General features: G+C 39.1%; 1 protein-coding gene across 2 annotated transcripts in view; it reads left to right on the forward strand.

Annotated features, from left to right (window-relative positions):
- LOC128260296 (LIM/homeobox protein Lhx1) overlaps positions 1–24,051 on the forward strand; it is a 55,241-nt gene extending 31,190 nt beyond the window's left edge. Inside the window, exons 4-7 of one of the 2 annotated variants that reach the window (XM_052993160.1) lie at positions 9,942–10,132; positions 10,830–11,048; positions 21,226–21,487; positions 22,164–24,050. In XM_052993160.1, the coding sequence (XP_052849120.1) occupies positions 9,942–10,132; positions 10,830–11,048; positions 21,226–21,487; positions 22,164–22,513 (1,022 nt within the window). In that variant the 3' untranslated portion in view covers positions 22,514–24,050. Of the gene's footprint in view, positions 1–9,941; positions 10,133–10,829; positions 11,049–21,225; positions 21,488–22,163 lie in introns of both variants that reach the window. The other variant, XM_052993161.1, reaches the window with a different exon arrangement.
- Positions 24,052–25,363: the final 1,312 nt, after the last annotated feature.

Raw genomic sequence — 25,363 nt, forward strand, 5'->3', positions numbered from 1 at the left:
CGGGGAAAATGTGCAAATTTTGGGATAGTCTCAATGTTATGTGAACTGATTTGAGATTAAGTTCCAAAATTGTTTTTTTTCTCTGGTATTCACAAGTATAAAGTCCGCATAAACAAAATGCTAATTAAAAAAAGCAAATTAACTACAAAATATATATATAAATTTTGAATGTGTTGGTAAGGGTATTTTTTGAATCTTTTGTTTGATATTTAAGAGATTTGTTAGTTGCAAATTTTCTTTATTACTTTAATCATGTTTATTTCATTTCCAACAGTAACATTAAAACCTGTCAAATATTTCTTAGTTAGGCATAACACAATATTTCTTACCAATTATTCGTTAATTTATGCTACTTTACCACCCATCTATCCATTAAAGTCTTATTACCTAAAATAAAATACCCAAAAATTGCTCCAATTAAGACAAATATTGTGTTGGCCCACAAGAGACTCATTTACTTTCACTTTCTGCGGTTTTATGCCATTGACGCCGCCTCCGAAATATCCCCCTCTAATAGTATCCAAAACTAAATCGTTTTGCGGAAGTTCTTTCGAAGATTGGAGACTCAGATGTGAGTTGGTTTATTGCTCGTGTCTCAAGCTCAATAATCAGGCCATAAACATGTCCACAGAAAAAAAACAATAAAATGTTGGAATTTGAAAGAGAATTACTTGACTGTTGATTTTATGAACTTAAAAAATTTAACTTATTTGAAACAGAAATTACGCGTGCTAAGAAAAGTAAATTTTTATTTGCTATTTATTTAGTTTTAAGACAACCAACAGTTTAAATACTTTTCTTATAAAATTTAACATTTTGTCCCTGTTTTCTCTCTCTGTGGCTGCGAGTCTTTTGTCATAACCGCAGAATCCACCGCCACCGCTGCTGTGGTTTCGCCTTTAATCCGTAAAAAGATCTGTTTTACAAATCCCCCGACGGATGGCTGACTGGCATAATAATCTAGGCGCGCTGATCTCTGATCTGCCTCGTTTTGCCTCTCTATACATACTATACTTTACCATACATACATACATATACACATATATATTTTCGATCGCGTGGGCAGGTAGACAAAGTTGTTATTGTCCCATTCGTCAATGATCCGACAGCAGAACGCGATCTGGGGATCGTCTGGGGTTTCTTCGGCATCGTTTTCGGTTTTCGGCTTTTGGGCCTGAGCCTTAAACTGAATCTGAATCTGAGTTTGAGTCTGCGGCTTAGGCTCGCTTTTCGACACTTTGTTTGGCACGGTTTTAAGCCAATTGTTAATCGCAATGGCTGCTGCGCTCTTTTCAGGCAGCCAGCACCCAAAGAACCCGGGGAATACGAACACGAATCCGAATCGGGGCCATGGAATGGGCATAATCCCAATTGACAAAAGTCAACAAAGCGCATCAATTCATTTGCAATTCCATTCTTCAGAATGGGATGTGTGGTGTTTGGTGTGTGGTGTGTGTGTGGTCCTTTGGTTCCTCGCTCGTGTTGCGTTGTCAACATATTTGTCATCTGTGTGGGCATGGTCTATAGGATCTGCTGATCTCAGGATCAGCTAGTCGCCGGTTTTGTTTGCTTTATTTTTCCGTTTTGGTATGGTTTTTGCTCTGCAGTATTGGGTTGGAGTTTTCTCGGAGGCTTGTATGTCAATTTTTGGGAAATATGTTGTTGAATTGGAAATAGTTAAGCCATTTTTTTTATTAATATATGTTATAATATAAATTTTTTTAAGCAAATTCGTGTGACATGAGATTTAAAAGAATACATTAGTAAAACGTTTTTGGGTTGTTATTTATATTTTAAATCATTTGAGTGAGCTATTTTTTTTGTATTTTTAATGCCTATAATAGATTCAAATCTCAATTAATTAATTGTTATTATACAATTCTCAAATCTTTCGTTTTTCTTTGCGTTTTAAAATGGTTTTAAGTGGTTTGCTTGTGCATTTGAATATAGCCAACTAATAGTCGCTTTTAAATTCTTTCTTCTGTTGAGCAAAAATTAAGGAAAGGCGAGCATCCTGTATGTCCTTTACTTCCTTTACTTCCACTCTGCTCCTTTTCCTGGCTCAAAACGAAGCCATTTTGTTTATGGCAATTGTCTTTGTGTTGCTTCTGCTGTTGCTTTTATTATTGTTATTCCTGTCAGTTGGTTCGTCGCTCGACAAAAAGGAGTTCACCTTTGCTTCGTCCTCTTCCTTACATTTTCTCTCACTTTTTTTTGTTTTTGTGTTTCTGAGCGGCAGGCGCGTTGAAATGAAAGAATAACACGACAACATATGCAGTAACAATAAAAACAAAACGGTTTCGTTTTTTTCTTTTTTTTTTGCCAAAGGAGCAGGGCCAGAACATCATTGGTATCAATTTCAGAGAGATATATACACAAATGTATATAGAAAATGTTAAATGCCAACAGGGGAGGATGGAGAGTGGAGGGGAAGTCGAGGGGGAGGGCAAATCCTTTTTGGCATGGCTCAACGCTTTCCAGGGGAAAAACGCGAGCCTCAAAATCCTGTTGCTTTAGGCACAGCAGCAACATCACGACGGCAACGTCACAAAACCAGAAGCAACATCAGAGCACTTCGAATAAAGATACTTAATAATAAGTGCAAATGAAACCTTTGAATTGTATTTAAGAAATTATAATCTATAAGGTGTGAAAAATATTTTTAAAATTTAATTTTATGCTTTGAATTTTCGAAAAATGTTAAGCTTATGCCAAAATATTTAAACGAATTTGTTGATTCTTTTTTCTACATTTTCTTGAGTTTTTTACAATCACACTTTTTAAAATACTAATGTAAGTCTTTGTATAGTTTTTCAATTTTCTTAATTTAAAATGCATTTGATTTTTTCAAGTGTAGCCACAGCGATTTCCACAGGCGCGAGAAACAAAGGGATAAGGTCCTTTTGGTCCTTTTTGGTGCCTGTTCGTCTGGCTGTAAAACCAACAGCATGCCAAAAAAGGGATCACTTTACAAATGCCCACAAAATGCGGCTGGTTTTTGTTTTCTCGTCCTTTGTTGTTGTAGATTGTCGCTTGTGGCACTGCCACAAAATGCTTGAAATAACAAAAGCAACATTTGGCACAACAACAACCCGAAGGCAGTTAGTTGTTGTTACCCGAAAAGGTAACAGAGCGTACTCACTTTTTTGACTGTTGTTTTCCCAGCAACAGCAAAGCAAGCCACCCCTTTTCAATCCTTGAGCAATTATAAGACACACAAATACCTATGTACGCTGCTATATGGAAGTTATTGTACTCGTAATGCCAATCAAAACAAAGATTTTTAGTTGGCAAAATGGGGTTTCAAAGCTGAGACATTTACAAAGAAGAGTTGTTCAGTTGCTATTGGCTTGAGAATAAAACGCAATCGAGAATTTAGAGACTAAGTAACAGAGTATATATTTGTACTTTATATCTTTTAATTTGCTAATCAATAATTTTACTTTCTAGGATTCATTCTGGTATTTATACAATGAGATTTTAACAAAACTTATAATATACTTTATATTTATTCATTAACTTTGTTAGATTCATTTTGGGTACTTTAAAATTTACGATTTTTCCATCCAACGAGTAATAGCTTAAATTCACTAGCTGACTTTTAAAGTACTTACAATCAAAGCAGTAATGTTTTTTATATAAAACATTATTAAATTCAGGATCCCGTTCCTATTTTTAGTACATATTCACTTGCTCTTCTGTTTGACTGAATTCGTCCTAAAGGATTCGTAGGGATTCCACACTTGACAGTTTGCCTGGCTGCCCTCCTTTTCATTTTACCCTTTTGGCCCCCTTCATTCGGCCCAAGAAGAACTTCGAGTTTATTGTTTGCAGCAAAGTGTCCAACAAAACGAAGTTCGAACTGAGGCAACTTGTCTGATTTTCCCCTCGCTTTTCTCCAAAAGTTGAGGCGCTCAAAACATCATAAAAAGTCAAAGTCACAAAGCCTCAAAAACTGTTTCTGACACTTTGAGCGGCGGCCACGAATTTCGAGACAGATATGGCTGCAAAACTTTGAACAGAAAGCCAAAGCCAAGGCAACGACAAATGAATTAAACAAATGCCATACACTGGCCAAATAATGGTGATTAACTAGCTTATTTGCGGCTTAAATTGAGTGGTTGTTTGTTTAATTCTTGAAATCCTATAAACAAAACAAGAACATTTTGTTATTTTGAAAGCTTCGATTTTAATTTGTTTCGACAGACATTTTAGGAATACAATTGCAAGGTTTTTTTTTCATTTAAAATAAAGTTCAACTAATAAACTACTTCAAAACTGAATTGTTTAATCCTTAAGTTGTCTGTGAATGCATTTAATGAATTTATTAAATTAAAAGAACTTATTTTTGTTAAGGATTTTTTGCTAGCTGGAATCAAATTGAAGTTAACCAATTAACCAATAATGATTTTTCTCGGTGCAGCTGCGTGTGTGTTTGCTCGCTTGTGGGTGCGTGTGCTGGTGTGTGTGTGTGTGTGCAACTATTTGCTAGGGTGCAACGGCAACAACAAATACCACAACAATTTGTAATGCCGCATCAAAGCGTGAAGAACGTGAACCAGTCAACAGAAGGAGCAATTTCCACCGAGTGTGGGTGTTGTTGTTTGGTGGGGGGTCGACTTCATTTAACCATCGAGGGGGTGGCACTACACTTTCCACTTGACTGAGCATGCCAAGTGGCTAAATCGGAAAACTGGGGGCTGCGACTGGGGCTGGAAGTGGGATTGGGAGTGGGAGAGTCCCTCCCCCAAAAATGGGGTGCACTGGGTGGGTGGGTGTCAGACTACAACGACGACGACGACGTCGACTACGACGACCGTTCTCCTCTCGCCACTGTTTGTCTATAAATTTTAAATGTTTGTGCACGCAACACACAAACAGAAATTAAGTGCAAACTGCTCGGGCAGCAACTTGAACAGTTTCCACAACTTGGACAACTTCGGACACTCATTACCAATGACCCAAGGCTCCAGCCGCATATATATACATATATACATACATATATATATAATTACATACTATATGTTTGTGCCGTTGTGTGACCTTGACATGACGTTGGCCAGTTTGTCGCTCAAGTGGCACTAAATGCCAACAGACGACGACGGCCTCAGCAAATTGATGACTCTGAGGATTACAAAACAACAAAATAGGAACGAAAAGTTCCCCCCAAAGAAATCAAAGAGCATGGAAAAAAAGTAAAAAAAATTTTCCTGTCAATGACACGAAAATAAGGAAAGGAAAGGAATATTAGTGTACTTCCTAGTAAATCCAATTTGTGATTTAAGGAACAACTGTGGCATTTTATATTGAATGGCAGATCCTAATAGAATTTTGTATTCCAAGTTAAAGTCTGAAACATTTTAGCTAAAACATATATATTAAATACTAACTAGAATTTGGTGGCTTTAAAGCGAGCGAAATATTCCTGAAATCAAACATCCCAATCAGTTGACAGCTTTTATCGCCCATCGGCTAGCGGATCCCAGCTGGGATTGCATAACATTTGCCAACTCACTCGATTTGACACTTTTCTTGCGTAACTGTCATGTGCAAAAAAGTAAGAGACGAAAAGAAAAATATATAAACCCCGAGAAAAAGCGAAAGAGCTGAAAATGTATGTTCGAGTATACTGTATGTATGTAGCATGAGGATGCGAGACAGGCAGTCAGGGGATTAGACCCGTCGTCGTCACTAAGCTGCGATCGGGGGTTAAGAGGGACTCCCGGAGACGGCCATCGGGGGGTTAAGGGGGGGGGGGGGCCTTTGGGGGGTTAAGAGGCGGAGACGTCAGCGAACGTCAATGCGAATGGCACTCAAAGTGCAGGTAAATCCCATGCCAAAGAGTACGAAACCGAGAACCAGGTGCCAAGTGTATGCACTGAAAAGAAATACTAGAAATATATTGAATAACAGATATGGAGGAGAAATTTTCAAACTAAAGAACAAAGGGTAAATGTTTTTACTCAATCAATTCAGTAACTCTAAGTTTTCAATAGCTTTCAATATAGCCTAAAGCTATTAACACTTAAGTTCCATTTACAGAATAAACATATGATAGAACATAATGCCGAATGATGATAGAAACTATTAACTCAATTACAAAATGTTCAAGAGGGCAACTACTTTAGCAGGTGTTTGTCATTTTATTACTACTATACTCTATCACAAACTCGCAGTGTATGTGTGTATCCTGTTCTGTGACAATTCAAATCAGCAACGCACTGACAGGAATTAACCTAATTTTACAGCCAGCAAACTCGAGACTCCCCTTGGATTTCAGCCGATGAATGGGGAGAATGGGAAGAGCCCAAGTGCCCAAGAGCCCAAGAGCCCAGAATAAAGAACCCAGAATGACTATATGGTATATGGGTGTTGGTGAGGCGAACGACTTTCAGAATGCGCTCATGTAGAAAATCCAGCGATCTGTTCCACGTCCATGCCGCATTTTTCATGCCGCACTACGTTGTGCACTTAATAGTTGCCCATAAACACGAACCGAGAGCAAAAAAAAAAAAAAAAAGAAAAAGAAAAGGCGAACACAGAAAAACCAGCTGAAAATGCTGGGGAGCTTGCTTCAAGGAGGAGGGGGTGGAAAACCCCCCTCGATTTTTCTGCATCGTGAACCACATGATGCAAAACTAATTCGAAATTAATGTGTGTGCGCTTTGTCTACGTCGATTGGTGGTGGCTGCTGCTGCTCCTGCTGCTGCTGCTGCTGCTGCTGCTGTTCCCTGTCGCTTGTTTTTGCCCCTTGCTTCTTGGTCCTTGGGGTAGCCCACCCACCCATCGCAACCACCCAAAACAGCCATTCACCCCCAACCCCCTTTGGACTTCCCCCTTCTGCGCTGTGCGGATGAGGCAATGACAGGTAGATTCGATGTCCTGACAAAACTATTTACGTGGCGCAATAAAGTTTTCGGGGTGGCGAAAAGTTCACCGGAGAATTTCGATTTCGATTTTCCCCGAACATGATATGGGTTATTTTTTCTTGGGGGGAAATTCGTTTAAGCTGCCTGGACATGACCTGAATTCAAAAGTTTTAAGAGCAAGGCAAAAGTGATTTCTAGGTATGTCTTTGTGTTTAATGGTCTAACACTAGCAAACGGAAGGAATGATAAAGGATTTATTAATGTATGTATCTCAAACTCCGCTTCATTTGAGCTTGTCTTAGGATAAATTTCTAGTAAATAAAATAAAGAAATACAAACAACGTAATTAAAGTAAATGTTAATCATAATAATTACTTCAGACTTAGGGTATATACAATATAAACAAAACATTCCCCTGCATTTGATTTCCACTTTAATGACAGTTTTTCTTTTAATATAAAAACTTGTTTTAATATAATAACACTTTAAAACTACATAATTGAAGGTCTAATAAATAAAAAATGGAATTTTTGAGATACTTTTCCTTTCACATTTCTTGGCCATTATAAGGTGGCCTTCAAACGCCGATCCACAATGTGTACAAGCCAGCGAACAGGTGACACCCCCACACCTACACATCCACTCAACCTTTTTCGAGATCTTCTGCAAAGAAGGGAAAATCTATTCAGGACTTGGAAACTGCAAACTGGAAACTGTTGCACTTGACTATGCAAACAGGGCAAGTGGAAAATCGAGGGGGTGGCAAGTGGGCATGTGGCACAATGATGGATTCATGCCACCAGGCGGCGTCGACGGCGCCTGTTGTTTATTTATGTGCCTGTCCTGCTTGTTTGCCCAATGATTCAGCTTCGGCTTCTGCTTCAGCTTGGGCTCTTCAAGGATCTCGGCACTTGTTCGGCATCCTCGACGTCGATGCGGATGCTGATGCGGATGTTTGCCAAAGAAAAACATCACGGGGAGGGGGAGGAGGGGGTGATGGAGCGGGCCAAATTCAGAAGGCCACGAGGTTACTGGAAATATTTTTCTAAGCGCGAAATGAGTGTTTGAACTTTTATGGCTGCCGAGGGTTGCTTCAATGGTATAATTGCTATTGCTACAACAACAATTACAAACAACAACTGCCGCAGGGTCATTGGATAAGGCGCAGTAAGGGGGGCGGGTGGTGGTGGGGGTGGTAAAGAATGTGGGGTGGTTTACCCCGGGTTTTTTCCACCCAACGTTCTGTGGCAATCAAATGAAGTGTTCCTGAATGGTTTTCAAAGTTAATTTGAGTGATGCTCGAGCCAGTTGCTGCTGCTGTTGTTGTTGTTGCTGTTGTTGCTGTTGTTGCTGTTGTTACTGGTACTGACAACCCTCCGCGTGTTTATTAACATGTGTTTACAACAACTTAAAGCGCCCATATGGAATCGAATCGGAAGGCACAGGACCACGACACCGAACCTTTTGACCAGACCAAACCAGACCATACCAGGCATCCTGCCTTGGGTGGTTTCCCATCCAGCTTTAAACCACCACCCACTTGAGCCACCCAAGCCACACAAGCCATCCAAACATTCGAACCACCCAGTAAGCGATGCTGGTAAACACTTGAAATTTCCGTACCGTTTGGCTCTGTCTGCGGGTCAATTGATGAAGGACTTTTATGGCATCCTGCGACACTCGACCAAACGCTCGGAACACTCCTCGAACTGATTAAGATCTCGTGGGTTAACGTTAACGCAACCGCTTTTTGTGTGGCTTAAGGCCTGGGAACCCAGATGGTGGGAAGTTTCTATTCAAAAAGGATTTTGTACTTCTTTTGCGCTATAGCTGGCTGAAAAATGGGTGTACTCTCTAGACACAAATATAGTTCTATGAAAAGAGTACATGAAAACTTAAGTTGCATTAATATTAAAGGCTTTGTCATATCAATTAAAGCCAAAAAAGTTGAAAATCCACGAAAATAGACAATGATTTTTAATACTAAAAAATCTATACATGATCAAGAAAATAAATAAGTTAGAAACTATGCAGAATAAAAGCCAAGTGCCTATGATATTTCTTTGCCTGTAGAGCAAAAAAAAAGTGCAGCTTGTCAGTTCTTTTGGCGTACCAGCACGGATATCTAATTCGAAAGCTACCCCCCATAGACTGACTCACAGTCGTCTGGCGATGATTCCGCATTTGAATCGCTGGAATTGGAATCTCATCATCATCTCCACTCATCCCATCAGGCCGAAGACTTCAACTCATCCCATCCCATTCCATTCCATTTCTCATCTCGGGATGCGCTAAGCTCTTCTCCGCCAGAGCTTCTCTAGATTCAGTCGATGTGACAGGTGCCAGATGGGACTGGAAGCGCAGCATCACAGCATTGCAGAATCGCAGAGAGTCACTGAGATCGTTGGGCAACCCCCTTGGGTTGCATCTGGTGCGGATTAGATTATGCATAATAAAGTGTAATTTATTTCTGCCAACTGTCCCTCGGGGAACGCTCTTCTCTGCGCTCTTCTGTCAGGTGCTCCCCAAGGGTTTTCCCGCACAGATTTCCCGAGCCCAAAACCAAAACCAAGACCAAGACCAAAACAATTGAAACGACAGCGCAGGATTTTTTGAGTGACACGTTTCGAAGGTCGTTTTCCTCTTATCGCGAACCGAACAGAAACGGAAGAGCGCGTGTCAGCATTTTGCATGGCCCAGAGCTCAAGTCTGCACCAGAGAACCTTTTACTTTTCTGGCAGAGATAAGACCCCCGGCCTAATCAACTTATATAGAAATCAGGCGGGGACGCAAACAGGAACTGCAGTTGACACGTGACCCGAACACCAGTTAAGGGAGCTATAGTTAGACTACTTAGACCATGAAATGGCGACACGTGACCCAAAAATAAACCCAATTCCAGCGTCGTTACGGGCTTAGCCCAGCACAAATATTATTTATTGCAATTGTATTTTAAGTGGAGTGGAGTGTAGTCTTCTTTTTCTACTCTCTCTCTCTCTCTCTCTCTCTCCTCAAAGCCCAGCAATTTGTTCAGGCGTCACTCTCACCTCGGATTTCCACTGATTTTTACAGATTCATTAATGGGCTCGGCGAGCGAAGACGATGACGACGATGATCCGCCGCATTTGCGGGCCACGGCCCTCGGATTGGGCGTACTGGGGCCGAATGGACCCGACTCAGCGGGCGGACCTCTGGGCACATCGGATATATCAGTACAAAGCATGAGCACCGATAGCAAAAATACCCATGACGATTCCGATCAGGTAAGAGGAGCATCATTAACTTGTTTTCCTCGTTTTTCACCGAAGTAATGAATGGCGTGCTACCCTGTAGTTAGCGCAATGCAAGAGAGTTATCTCACAATGCAATTCGTTTGGGTCCCTCATTAATTATTGTTTGCTAATTAATATTTTTCAATACATTCTCATAATTTGATTTAGGGTATCTAAACAGTAGTGATATCAGTAGCTTGTTTCTGGAAAATAAGTGAAATCATCATGTTATTATCATCATAGTTATTTATATTATCATTATATAACCCAGTCCCAATTTAATACAGCTTGAACCTTACCTCAATTTCACTAAGCTTAAGGAGTATTTGAATAGTCGTCATAATAAAACAGACAATCTATAGTTAATCATATGATAATGTCAAACAATATTTTCATAGTTATTGTGTTAGTTAAACTTTAACTCTAGTCAAACTTCACGATAGTTGATCACTCAGTTTAATGGGTATTTGAGTAATCGTAACAATAAGGCAGACAATTCGGGCATTGATGATCGCTCGGTTAGGTGGCATTGTTGGGACCTCTACTGCCCCACACTCCACGCTCCACACTCGCTTTGATTAATGATTGGCAAACGATTATGAGAAACGGCATTGTGTGCAGCTTATACCATATAGTATAGTATAGTATACCATATATATATATATATAACCATCTCGCTCGATCGCAGGGCTCCTTGGACGGGGATCCGGACGGACGCGGCGATTCCCAGGCGGAGAACAAAAGTCCCGACGATGCCAACGGATCGAAGCGACGCGGTCCGCGCACCACCATCAAGGCCAAGCAGCTGGAGGTGCTGAAGACGGCCTTCAATCAGACGCCGAAGCCGACACGCCACATCAGGGAGCAACTGGCCAAGGAGACCGGCCTGCCCATGCGCGTCATACAGGTGAGTCCGGGTTCTAGTCTCAGTCCACCTGGCACTAGGATACACAGATATTATGATATTAGATGATAATCATGGAGGGAATCTATATCTACATACATACAAGTTCTCGATTCTTATCAAAGGTCCATTGAATCAGGTCACCACAAATTGAGAAATCTATTTGATCACATCCCCTTAAACATCATAAACATTTATATTTATATTTTATTTTTATCTATAATACCAATATACGAGGAATTTTCTACTAATTATAATTTAAGATTTTATACTCTGATTTTATATAGGATTTTATTAACAGACAAATTTGCGTAATATTAAAATATAGCTCTTGAACTTAGTTTCCTTATAATACATCCAGTTAAAATACATCCCATCTAAAGGCCATAAAACTCAGCAAGAAATGAATTTAAATTGGTAAAGTCAGGGACTTGCTGCCTTCCATTGAAAAAGGCAAGTGCAATCCCAAGCGGAAGAGTCCGAGATGTTTGGGTGTTTCTGCTTTACTTTAACGATTCCATTTCCATAGCTGGCGACTTTGTGTTCATCGTAGTTTTACCAGCGACCTCCAAGCAGTAGTATTCTTTGGGCTTTCGAGTGTGGAGTGGAGTGGAGCGTCGTCGAGCGGTCCGTCTGCGTTTCATCAGCATAAAAAAGGCATAAATTAAGCGCGCTTTGACTGGCAAATGTTTAAACTAAAGCAAACGCGGTCACCGCCGCAGCCCCCGCTACTCAAAAAAAAAAAAAACAAGAAAACAAAAAAAAAAAAAACGAAATCATAAAAAATAGTCGGACGCGATTTTTCAACGTTGCCGTTGCTGTTGCCGTTGCCGCCTTGCAACGCTTCATTGCTCGGCCAGTAAAAGTAACAAACCAAATACAAATAAAAATAAAATTAATGTCGGAACGAGGGCGGACGCAGTCGCCATGTGGGCGTGGCAGCGCATTAAAAACGGAAGTTCAATGCGCCCAACAAAAGCAAAAATAAAAAAATAGCCAACAAAGAGCAATTTGCCAAAAAATGCAAAAAAAAAAAAAAGAAGTAATGCAACGGAATAATAAATGCGCAAAAAATTACTGAAAATCAAAGAGTAGCGCTGATAAGTGCTCAAAAATGTTAACTAACATGCAATGCTGCGATTACGGGAAAATAGCAAGAAAATCAGGGCTTGAAGCTTACGTAATGGGATTAGAATAATGGCTTAACAAATTGAGCTTATTAAATAGGCGGCCAGAAAGTGGGTAACATTATCTGGGGCCCCCCCTCGATTAATTAAGGAAGTGCTGCTAAAGTAGAAACATAATTGCTGCTAAGGAGATTAAAAAACCTTTGTGGTAAGCCGATCTTAAAAAATAGGATTTGGATAGGCCATGCAGTAAAGTTTAAGTCTTTGACTTGCTAATTAAATTCGTTTTTATATAAAAGCAAATCAAAAAAAGGGTTTATTAACAACAACTGTTAACTTCATTTTTGAGTTAAGGAAAATTTTAACATATTGGATAGTGAAATTTTGTAATGTATGTTCCTAAGAGCACTTCAATGAATGGTATAAAACATTTATAAGTACTTAACTATACCATCACCTTTCACCTTTACATTACAAATTTGTTGCTGACAGATCTCTAAGTTGAAGCCCCTCCTAGTTTTCTTTTTCCTAAATTTCAGGTTGCGATCACCTTTCGAATCCTTTTCCCATCGTTAGGCAGCTGTTCGTTTGACCTGTCAAGGATATCCGCAGCATATGTTCTATATGATCTGACCGCAACAACATCATTATGCTGGCTTTTCTTTCGCCTCGCTAAGGGGTACCTTGCTCGAATTTTCAACAGGTTACTAGTCGTCGACTAGACAACTAGACCCACACATTTTCCGCACCCTCCTCCAGCTGTTGTTTCATTGTGTTTCATGGCTCACCACGCGATCGGAGGCACTCGAAATACCCAAATTCCGATCCCATGAGCACTTAGACGGGACTTTACTTAAAGATGGGCACGGGTTCGATTCGATTCGGGTTCTCTGAGCTCTGTGTTCGGTGTTCTGTTCGGTGTTCGGTGTTCGGTGTTCTGGGCCTTGGTCGCTGGCCTTTGATGTGTCATCAGTTACAGTTAAAGGATATTTAGGCGGCATTCGTTTCTTGTCCGCTCCTCCCGATTTCGTTCGCTCTTTTCCGAGGCGACAAGTGTGACACAATCAACACCTCTTTGGGGTCCCTCTTCACAACTAAACGAAAGTGACAAATGCCAACAAGTTGAAGAGGAGGCACCAAACAAATCTTAATCTGCCCGAGAATCCGTGGCAAAGGGGGACATCTGTGGGCTGTCAGCGGCAGTTGGAGATACATTTGCATCTTCATTAAGGCTGCACTCTTTATTTTAGTGTGTTGTATGCTTTTGTTGTATGCCTTCCACCAATATCAAGCGTATCGAATGTCTGTGTGTCATACTACAGATATATAAACATAGATATAGCCAGCTTCCAGCTGATTTCTGGGGAAACGGCTTTGAGTAACTCGATCCCCATCAAAGCGATGACTTCGGGAGTTCGTCAGCTCATCAAGAGCAGCGGGATGGGTTATGGGAATGGGAATGGGAGTGGGAATTGGTTTGGATGTAGATGTGGATGTGGATGTAGATTTGCATTTGGACTTAGGTTTAAGTTTGGGGAATCTCTTTCTCACCGTCTCTCCGTCTCCCTCTCTCTTCATTTTCCTTACCCCGCCACAAATGTCAACGAGAAAATTTGTACAACTCTCGGGGCCCATCTTTCTCTTGGGCGCCCGCCCGCTGTGAGTTTTATAATAAATTTTACAACAACAGCAACAGCAGCAGCAGCAGCAGCAACCTGAGGGCATGACACAAAAACTTCTTAAGAACTTTTGCCGACACAAGGCGGGAGGCGGGAGGGGTGCAATGGCCGCGCCACGGGACAGAAGTTGGGCCCCACGTTGGGCGCCAACACAAACAATATGCCCGTCGTCGTTGGCTAACCCCCCCCCCCCCCCCCCATCCGCCCCCACAACCCATCTTTGGCATGTCTTGAACTTTGACATAATAGAAGTGAACTCGAAGGCAAAGGCAAAGCGTAACCACAGAAAAATAGATCAAAAACTTGACCAGTCCCAATCGAAAGCTATAGAAACATTTAAGAGCCCAAGTCTATATTTAATACAGTTTCGATTTAACACAGTTATAAATTTATATACAAGCTAGACTCAAAAAATTAAATTATTTCAAATTCAAGTGGTCCATTTTACATATCAGCTTATAATTTTGACCTGGTTTTGCTTACGAAAAAGAATGATTATTAGTATAGAAAAAACACAACAACTTTATTATCTAGAACCCAAAGAACAGCTTTTTCACCTTGTGATAAAAAAAATTCAGTTTGTATAAGAAGAGTTAAATGTTAAACTTGCCTTTGTAAGATTTTGGCTTAGCATCTGAGAAACCCACTGCAAATCATTCCCATGAGAAAGGCCATAAAGCATTTGTATAACTGATAGATAGGTGGATTTTCCGGCATATCTAAACAACATAACTACCATAGCCAGACATAAAACCAAATGCGTTCCGAAGAGTTATGGCCACGGCTTTCGTATGGGAAGTGACAGAAGTCAACCTGTTTCAAAAGAGGAATGGGCTGCGAAGGGGGGGGTCCCCAAAAAGGGGTATCTCTAGGGTCAGAGGCGGCTCTTTCGTTTTTGGGTTTCTTTCGCTCCATTTAAGCTTTGAAAAATTATAAACAAATAAACGAATGGGAAGTAGGGGGCCAAAATCACACAGTCGACGGAGCGCGAGCGGCAGCTAAACAAATTTTTAATGTGGCATGCGCTGAGCTTGGCGCCAGCGACACCGAGATACAAAGATACGCAGACACAGAGATACTCATACACTGAGATACTCAAATACAGTTACAGATACAGATACAGATACATATGCGGATGCGAGCCGGACATTTGTCAAGTGCTGTCGCGCCGACATGCAGAGGCGTTTATTTGTCAACAGAAAACATATTCGAGAGCATTTCCAGCCGTGATTTGCATTTGTCCGCTCGCCCCTTTTTTTTATAATTTTTTTCTTATTTTTATTCTTCTTTTGATTCATCGCAAGATTTATACTTTTTATATTGTATATATTTTATTTGGTATCTTTCGGAGCGTCGGAAGTTGACAAATTTAGGGGCTCCCATTTGTATAGAGTTTTCGTTTTTGTTTTATGGCCAACTAATTAGTCAAAGATTTGAGCTGGGCTTTTATTAATTGAGCGGAAATCGTTTTGGTTTCGGTGGGCCAGCCAACTGCAAGTTCGGCAACCGCAGAACTTGAAAAGAAACTGCTCCAGTCGGCGATTGAACCATTCACAAGGGGCTAATTTAACGCATTTATTTCAACATGGTTTAGTAGTCAAAGTCGGGGCGCCCTCTTGCCCGTGACTCGGCAAATGATTCGTTGGCAGGGGGAGGGCGAGTTATAATTTCAACAACTCATCAAGTTGCTATTAATTTCGATTGAGGCGCCGGAGCTACCAAAAACTCCGAAAAAGAGGAAAAAAAAAAAGGTGACCGAAAAAGAAAAATAACCCAAAATCGAAACCCACAAATGTGCTGGGTCATGCAAGGAGCTCTCCTCCTCAGTAACACCTACTAAACTATGGGAAAAAACAAAGGCGAGAAGGGAGCGATCCACCTGAGATACAGATGGAAAAAAGAAGCAGTTAATTATCTGTTAACTCTTACTCGAGGCCAATTCACGCCTCACCGAAATCATCATCATCGGGGCAAAGAAACAAAAACACACTGAGAAACATGGGGTAAAACGAGCGAACAAGCGGTAGTCATCGATATGTTGACTTGAGGGCGTGACGCCAGCCCCTCGATAAATGCAAATCATCTGCGAGTGCTTGAGGTCATCGTAATCATCGCAATCATCGCAATCGCCATCGCCATCGGAGGTCTGTCCAAAAAGGATTGTCTCGGCTCTTCTTATTTCGAGCCCACATCTTCTGGTATCCATTACATGGTATTTGCTTGGCTAATAAGCCATATATCATTTTTTTTGTTTTGGGTCGGCCTTCAAGGGGAAAAATGAATCGGTCAATTGGTTGCATGAAAATAAAATTGATACTCTTGAGATACAAAGTAAACCCAAGAACAATGACTGTCGATCATAAAAAGTTATATTATTTTAAACAACTTTACCAAAATACATGACTTAATGATTAGATAATATAAATATTGAAGTACAGGTAAAAAGTAAAGAACCTAATTCTGTTTATAAATCTTAAATTTTACTTAAGATTACAATGGTGCCAAAGCTGCCATATAATTCCAGGAAATGCCCTTTGATCTTAACACTAGCCCAGATTATATTCGGTTTTCTTTGGGCTGAACTTTGTTGGTCTTGAATGCCGCCGTTGATTAGCTTTAAAAATTGTTATTGCCGACTTCGTTTGCTACCATTGTGGTGGAAAAAAAGCCAACCAAAGTTGCTCCATTGTTTTTGGCAATTAAGCGGAGAGTAGCAGCAGCAACAACAACAATAATAACAACAAACAATAAAATAACATGAAAAGGCAATCCAAACAAAATAACAAACAAATCTTGCCGCATCATAGCAAACTAATTTAACAAAATAGCCAAAGAAAAAGGGGGCCTAGAAAATGGTAGCCGCAAAACAATGAGCTAATATCGAATGAAGTACCGAACGCAAAGCTCTCGGATCTCAATCGCCAATCGCAAATCGCACCACAACCAATCATATCAATCAAAGGCAACCAGAAACGTGACACACATTTGGATGCCTTTTTCGGAGGATCGCATTTAGATGGGATATATACGAAAGTATATATGTATATATATATACATGTTATATGACCCCTGGCCCACCCCCTCATCGCTCAATCGGCGAAATGAGCAACAAAAAAAAAAAAAAATTGGGGGAGGGGCAGGTGGGAGGCCAAACGCGCTGCCGTTTAACATAATTTGCTATAATTTCCAACACAATGCAGATGGAAGCGGACGAAGGCAGGAGAGCACACCTCGGTTAACCCTGTGCTGAGACCGACCAGCTCCCTGTTGCACACTGCGAGAAATTCGGAGCGAAAATTGCTTCACAATACTTAATTTTTGGGGATTTGATTTGTACAAAATATCAAGTCTTGCCATTCTGCAGTTTATCAAGTAATGTGTACAAAATGAAAATATTGAATATTCTAGTATTTCTGAAAAGGTATAGCAAAGCTTATTTTATCGAAAAATATTACATACACTTTGGAAACTTGATAGATAAAAGCATAGAATAGATAAAAAAAAAAAGGTCAAAAGAAAGTACAATAATTAATATAATACCAAAAACATTTTAATCTGCTTTGTGACATCCAAAGAGTCTTTCTAAAAGTTCTTGTTCCCAAGCAGAAATAATAAGAATAGTTAAACAAACTTTTAAACATATATTCCGCTCTCGTTTCTCTCAGTGTCCCACTCCACTCACTGCAATAATCATTTTGTTATGTGAGGGATTCGGTTCTTGGGGGCCGACCCCTTGTGATTGCTACCATGGGCCATTATGCTACGTTGTTTGCCCTTTTATGTCAGAGTCTAACCTATAATTTAACTAAATGTTCAAATGTTGCTGGCCGCGTGTTCAACTTAGTTCAGTTTAAGTCCCTCCCCGGCCGTCCCCCTGTCCATTTATTTGAGTCGGAAATTTGTTGAAAGCTCCAAATTGGAAACAAATTTCGGTGCCCAAGTGCGGAAATAAAATATTAGCCGCACATTTTTCAAAATTGCCCACAATTTGCCGCCACAGCAAGAACAAGGAAAATATGTTATGATGATAACCGTAAATGATGCGATTTTGATATATCGTAATATCATACATATATCCTATCCGCATAATAAGCCCAGAAAGCAAGCAAAAAAAAATACGAGAATAACGCGAAAACGAGTGCACAACTAAAATTAAAATACACACACGAAAGCGCATTGCCGGAGCAAAGAAATATATACAACAGCGAAAAATATGGAAACCAAATCAAAGGCTAGGGAAAATATTTCTCTCAAATTTATTGCCGAAAAAAGCTTTTCACGCCCATTTGCTGTGAGCTAACAAATTTTTGCATTGAGTAAACTGGAATTTTGATTGGAGATTTTTGCAATGAAGTGCACAACAGTTTGGAAATACTAAATGAAAATATAGATTCTAAAGATAGAAGAACAACCTATACAAATAAAGGCATTCCTATATGAGTTATGTATATTTTGATATCATCGATAGCAAATTATAATATAATGGATCCTATAAAAATAAAGCTTAAATATTATATATTATTATCTTTATAGTGGTGAAGAGCATATTTAGACGGAATGTTAATATTATAAATGGTTGTGCAAACCAAAATATTATAGCTCAATTCTGTCCTATTCGATTAGCATTCCATTTTTGTATTGAACCCCATATAACCATCAGCACCGCAAAAAACAATATGCCCGCCCACATCACCACCTCAAATCCCTTTTTTCGCGCAGTGTGACGCCTACATGCAATTGGCATTTTTTGTTTATTTCTGTGTTTTACTTTTTTGCTCAGCTATTTTTTTTTTTTGTTGCACTCTATTTGCCATTTGTTGCTGTTTTTCTCTGTGGAAGTAAGAAAACAATGGGGAAATGTGCCGCAGAGAAAAAAACACAATGAAATGGGAAAACTAAACTGAGCTGGAGTAGAAAAAAAAAAATGCAAAAAAAAAAATGCGAAACTATTGTAAATGCATATTTTAGTTTTAGTTTTTTTCTTTTATGCTTTTGTTGTTTCTTTTGTTTGGTTTGCATATGAAAATGAAAAATTATGTGACCGCAGGGCCCACAGAGGCAAATATCGCATATGGAAAAATATAGCGAACACTCTGCTCAACCTCGTAGTGGACGTGGATGTGGTTGTGGATTCGATGCGGTTTTGTGGGTCGTTCGTGGGTGGTTTTGGGTGGCTCGGGTGGTTTGGGGGACTCACCTTTTATTTATTGCGCTGCATTGCTACGTGTAATTGAAATGCGGTGGCAGCTTAGCCGCGTGTTCTGTGGATTCTGGTCTCTTTGTTGGTTTCCCTTTGTGTTTTTTTTATTTGTCGCCGCTTTTAGCTGGCTGCCGGATTGAGTTTTGCCACGTTTACGACGTTATCAAGGTGATTACGCCATGGGTTGTGTTACTTTGAGGCAATTTTGCATATGAAAGGCCTTTGCGCTATTGTTAAAAAATGGTTTTAAAAACAGGGCTGTCAGCAGGCAACATCAAAAGTGATATAGTTGCTTTAATATAGGAAAACCTAAAAAACAGGACATCATTAATATGATGTTGTATTTTAAAAACTTAACCCTATATCTAAAAACCCATAAGAAAAAAAATTTTTAACAAGAGAAATTTGTTTAATTATAAACCAATCAACTTAGTTTTTTGCCGGTTTGCATAGCCACACAGCTCTTGGCGAGTTCCCATTAGATTTTCGAATTTAGAGTTTCTATTTGTAGAACTGCCCTTCTCCCAGCGGATTATCTTCGCGGCTGTCATAAAGTCACACGCTCCACAGAGAACTCGAGATGGTAACGTGGCTCAGGATCGGGATTCGGTATGGTGTATGGTGTATATGCGCTATATGTCTGAGACCCAACTATGCACAGCATGTTACTTCCTTTTGTGTGCATCCTGTTTGCCGACAAATAAAAAAGAAACCAACAAAAAAAAAAAGAGGGAAAAATAAGGCGAAAAACCCCAAAGACCAAGCTCAATCTTCACTTCATTTTGCGGTTCTTGGTTTCCTTGCGCGTTCTCAGGCCCCAAAAAAAGGCTTTTCTAGCGAAATTCGCTGCGCCGCCGAATGTGTCAGTTTATAAATGTGAAATGTGAAGGGCCCCCCGACTTGTATGCATGTCTAGTCCCCCATCCACCGACTTGGAGTTCATAAATTCAAATGAACTGCAGAACGGCGCTCATCATTAAAATTCACGCTCAAATTGCCTCCTAAGACTTTCAGCCAAACAGCTGCACTGGATCGAAAATACAGACTACAAAACAAAACAAAAAAAAAAAAAATAAAATAAAAGCCACCAGAGAATCTAAGCCCAATTCATTGGAAACTATTTGCCAAAAAAGTAAGAAAATTAACAAAACCCAAAAAATAAAAACGGTGCGCAAAGACATAAATCAAAAAGTTTCATTGAGAAAAATATATAAAACCAGGAGAAAATCAAAAAAGTTGCAGCAGATCATTAAAAGAGCGTCCCAGATATGAATATTAAAACGGGCCAAGGCAGGCAAAAAAGAAAAAAAAATCGAGAAAAATACGAAAGAAAAAAAAAAGAGGAAATAAAAAGGATGGGAATAACAAACGAGGGACAAAGGATCGGCGGAGAGCGGCCCCGAAAGGTGCCACTAAAACTTTTGAAATATGTTTTTATTTTATAACTTTGCATGCTGGGCACGGTGCTTCTGGAGCACCCGGAACGTAAGCCCAAGACCCGCGGAACCCAAGAGCCCAAGAACCGAAGAACCGAAAACCCACAGCCAGAACGTCGTAAAAATGGCATCGAAGTCTGCGGAGACGCGTCTTCTGTCTTCGGTCTTCTGTCTTCAGTCTTCTGTCTTCTGTCTTCAGTCTTCTGGACCTGGTGGAGTGGGGAATGGGGCTAATTTTGCGACGGCCGCCCGGTGCGGCGGTAGCATCAATGCAAAAAAGCCACAGCTACGCAGCCACCACCAGAATCAGAATCCGAATCTCCAGAACCAGAAGAATCACCGGGCAGCAACAATTAGACATGCGCCTGCATAAGCCGATGCACCGAGACATAAGATACCCAAAGAAAACCATATACTTCCCAGTGGAAGTCCATCCAAATTTGTTTCCAATTTGTAGAATTACCTACTTAAAATAGCTACCACTTTTGGGTATTTGATTCAATGTGGGACGGAAGGTTAATAAAATAAATCTTTGGGGTCTAAAAGAAAGGACTACTTAAGTCTTACACCAGTATTCTTGTACTTTATTTGGAATGCTGATAATAATAATAATTAATAAAACAAAATATTTGTGGTCGAAAACGGTGGTTAACTTTAATCTTACACCATATTTTTCATATTTACTTTGGATCGTAGCTTTTATTTAATACCCAACATGTGTTTTTATCCCATTTCCAGGTGTGGTTCCAAAATAAACGGTCGAAGGAGCGACGCATGAAGCAGATCACCAGCATGGGCCGTCCGCCCTTTTTCGGCGGCGCCCGCAAAATGAGGGGCTTTCCCATGAACCTCTCGCCCGGCGGACTGGACGACGGACCCGGCTTTCCCTACTTCGCGGCGGACGCCAAGTTCGAGTTCGGCTACGGCGGACCCTTCCACCCGCACGACGGACCCTACTTCCCCGGTCACCCCGGCGGACCGATGCCGTTCAATGCGCCAGGTAAGCAAAACACCCATTTAAGAGCTTATTATTAAATTTTTTCCATGCTTGCATTAAAAAAAAAATTATTGGTTCAGATAACCTAAAAGATAAAACGAAAATTTGTACATCAAGGTACCAAAATTACTATTACTATTATTATTGGAATTACCTATCAGGAAACCATTTATAGTTTGGTATATATTAAATCTTAAATTGTAAAGTTAAAAGCTTAAAAAACATTTAATGTATTGCAAGTTATAATATTTTCAGCTGCAATAACAAAATTTAGAAATTATCTATTAAAAAAAAACCTAAGTAAAAGGCAAATTAAATTTTTGATTTATTTAAAACATCAAATTAAAAATAGAATAGATTTATTTTTAGCCGTCAGATAGCAATCGAATAATTTATCAAAAATACTGTCAACTCAATAGAAATATTTATTACAAAATTGTAAATATTATAAATTTAAAAAACGCAAAAGCTCAAAAGTATTAACTTATTTGTATAGACTTGATTAATTTTCGGAAAACATTTAAACGTAGTAGAACTGTAAGCAGAAAATTTGAAAGAATGAAAATTAAATGATAAAAGAAGTAAAACAAAAAAATTTTAATATACAAATATTTTTAGTTTTTGATAAATATCGAAAATATCGAAATACTAACGACCGATCTTTCCTCTTAACCCCCAGGTGGCCCCATGGACCACAGCGGACCCATTCCGATGGTGAACGAGTTCGGGCTGACGCCGGAGGCGACGTTCCTGGGGCAGGCGGGCGGTCCGCCGATGCAGCTGCAGTCGGCCGTCGGACCGCCTCCACCGCCGCCACCGCCGAGCGCCGAGCACTTGATGGCGGCCGCAGCAGCGGTGGCGCAGCAACAGGCGGCGCAACAGCAGCAGCAGCAGAATGCGCAACAAGCGGCGAATCAGACGCAGCAGCAGCAGCAACAAAATGGCCCCCGCACCAATTCGCCGGAATTCATGAGCTCGGCGAATTTCAGCGAACCGCAGAATATGCAAAATGAAGGGCTCGTTTGGTAATACGATACGTAATACAAAACAACGTGACGCAACGTAACGTAACGTACGGCAATGTTGAGAGAGAGTGAAATGAATCTATTCATCGTTATGTTGCCGGAGAGAGAGAGAAAGAGAGAGAGATACAGAGGGAGAGAGAGACAGGGAGAGAGAATTTCTGTTAAACCAGTCGCTGTTAAAACTTTTAACATTTAGTTTTTTCTCTATTGCTCTAGTGCCGTCTCGCTCTTGCCAAAGGCTAAGCCCCACCCCCTCTGCTACGTTTTGTTTTTGTTATACTTTATTATTATTATTATTACATTACTGTGCTATTTTTTTGTATTTCAATTCGGCGCCAAAATATTTGTAAATTATAAAACTAAACAAAAAAAAAACACAAAATAGACAAAGAAAATCTCTCTTAAATGTATAAAAACAAAACAAATAATGGGCGCTGCACATAGTAAACAATTTTTTTAAAAACAACAAAAAAAAACGAAAGAAAAACACTAAAAAAATTATATTAAAAGCAAACACTAAACGTCTTGTCTGTAATTAAAACAAAAAATACTATTTATGTGTATCAGTGTATAAAAACAAAATGCAAAAATCTGTAGTCTAAAAAAAGAAAGATCTGCATAAAGAGAATTTTTTTGTAAATTAGCACATTTTATTCGTAACTCTAAAAATTGTTTATTTTTTGCCAGCATTTTTTGACGAAAAACTTTTTTTTTTATATTATTACACGTAACATATGGATATATATATTATAATCGTTGTCTAACAACATAAACGTAACTAGGCATGTACTAGGTTCTAAGTCTAAATAAACCAGATATTATATATACAAGAGCTATATACGGCAGCACACACGTACACGGCAAAAAAAAAAAAACAACACATAGCAAACTAAACTAAACTATTTTTTTTTTTTGTGGTCTTAGAACTTAAGCGAACGTAATTTATTATAAACAAAATGGATAAAAATGAGAGGAGGAGGAGAAAGCAGCGGAAATGCTAAAACTAAATGTAAACCTAGAAAAGGATGACACCTAAACAAAATTACACATATATATAAAAGGTATATGAAAATAAATATATGAATTTCCAATTATAATGATATAGCAGCGAAAAAAAAAATGAGAGAAAAATCCCCCAGCTAACAATTTTGATTATTATTATGACGATGCGAATTATTATTATTATTGTAAAAAGTATTTAGTGTTAGCATAATGCGTAAGTTTATTAAAGAACCGAAACAACAACCACAACACAGACAACTAAATCCTTATATTCATCAAGCGATTAAAAATAAAATGTGCAAAAGAAACAGCAACAAAGGCGAATTAAAATAATGGCTACAAAAATGTGGAAAAGCGATTAAAAAGCGGCGGAGAAAATTCGCATTGGGATGAGCGCAGCAAAAGGCGGGAAAATCAATAATAAATAAACACAAATTGTTAACAAAACCTAAATAAAAATAAAGACGATGAAGAGCAACAAACAAAAAACGGAAATGAAAGAAACATTTGATGAGAAAAAAATATATATAAAATAAAAAAAAATTAAACAAAATCCTGTCTTTGACTTTGAAATGGAAAAACATTGAGCGGTGAGTTTTCTTGGCTTATTTACAGGACAAATTTATTTGTAATTGGCATAGGCATTAAAGCATTTATTATTTGGTTACGCTTATCAATTGAAAATCGATAATTGAGTTGCATAATTTAATTGCTATTTCAAAACGAATAATAGTCCAATAATAAATTTCTATGCGATGTTAATCTCGTAATAAAATTCCCAAGCGATTTGCATTCAAACATAAACATTTTTTTGGTCCCATTCTGATTGGGATTCTAAGATTAGGTCATTAGCTGCACAAAACTAATAATATTTTAGCTCTGCCATCTTTTTAGGTGAAATGACACCAAAGAAACGTTTAAAAAAATCGATTTCTTTGCCCAATTTTCTTTGTCATACCTCGTAAAGCCCGTAAAAAATTTATTTTTTGTTCCCTTTTTGGAAAGAAGGGAAAATTTTGAAATAAAAAAAATGTTGCTGAAGAATGGTGGGGAATGTTAGATTAGATCATTAGCTTCATTAGCTTTTGCGACCTTTTTTGGCCAAGTTACAACAGAAAAAACCCTTAAATAATTCCTATTTTAAAGTCAACAGTTTTTATCGTTCGGTTTGAGTCAATGAAAAAACCCTTTAAGCAAAAATCAGTTTCTTTGTCTCGATAAATCGGTCCTAAGTTAACATGGCTCAGATTGGCATTTCCTATAATTTAATTTAGAACGTACAATAGCTAACTTGGCTGCCCCAAGTATCTCAAAGATGCAAAACCACATCCTCAGGCAGGGCACTTGAACCTTAAGACTGTTGAAAAAACAAAATCTTTCTGGCACATGCAAATGAACATTAAATACACCTAACATGTGATTGATTGACAAGAGGTTATGGTATAGAAAACTCAAATGATTTAAATGGGACCCTAAATACCTATAATTTTTAAATAAAGCTTAACACTCTTTTGGTTTCTATGGAACGTTCCAATACATGAAAATAAAGAACAGTCTGAGATATACCTATTTTTATGTTGGGGCTGGTATGATGTGGTGTTAAATATATCTTTTATTAAATATGGTATAAAGCATTATCTTTTATTAAATATGGTATAAAGCATTATACATCCTTACAAAAACAAATGTTTTGTGGTCATTCGTTTTCTGTTGTTTTTTTTTTGTTAAGTACACTTTAGTGTGGGATCTCGTGACCATTAGCAGGGAGCTCATCTGTGCGGCAGCGTCTTTAATCGCCGGCCAAGTTAATATGCGTGGCTAATATCGGGACAACACATTATTGATGCCCAGG

Source organism: Drosophila gunungcola (assembly GCF_025200985.1).
Source record: "Drosophila gunungcola strain Sukarami chromosome X unlocalized genomic scaffold, Dgunungcola_SK_2 000021F, whole genome shotgun sequence".
Taxonomy (NCBI): Eukaryota; Metazoa; Arthropoda; class Insecta; order Diptera; family Drosophilidae; genus Drosophila; species Drosophila gunungcola.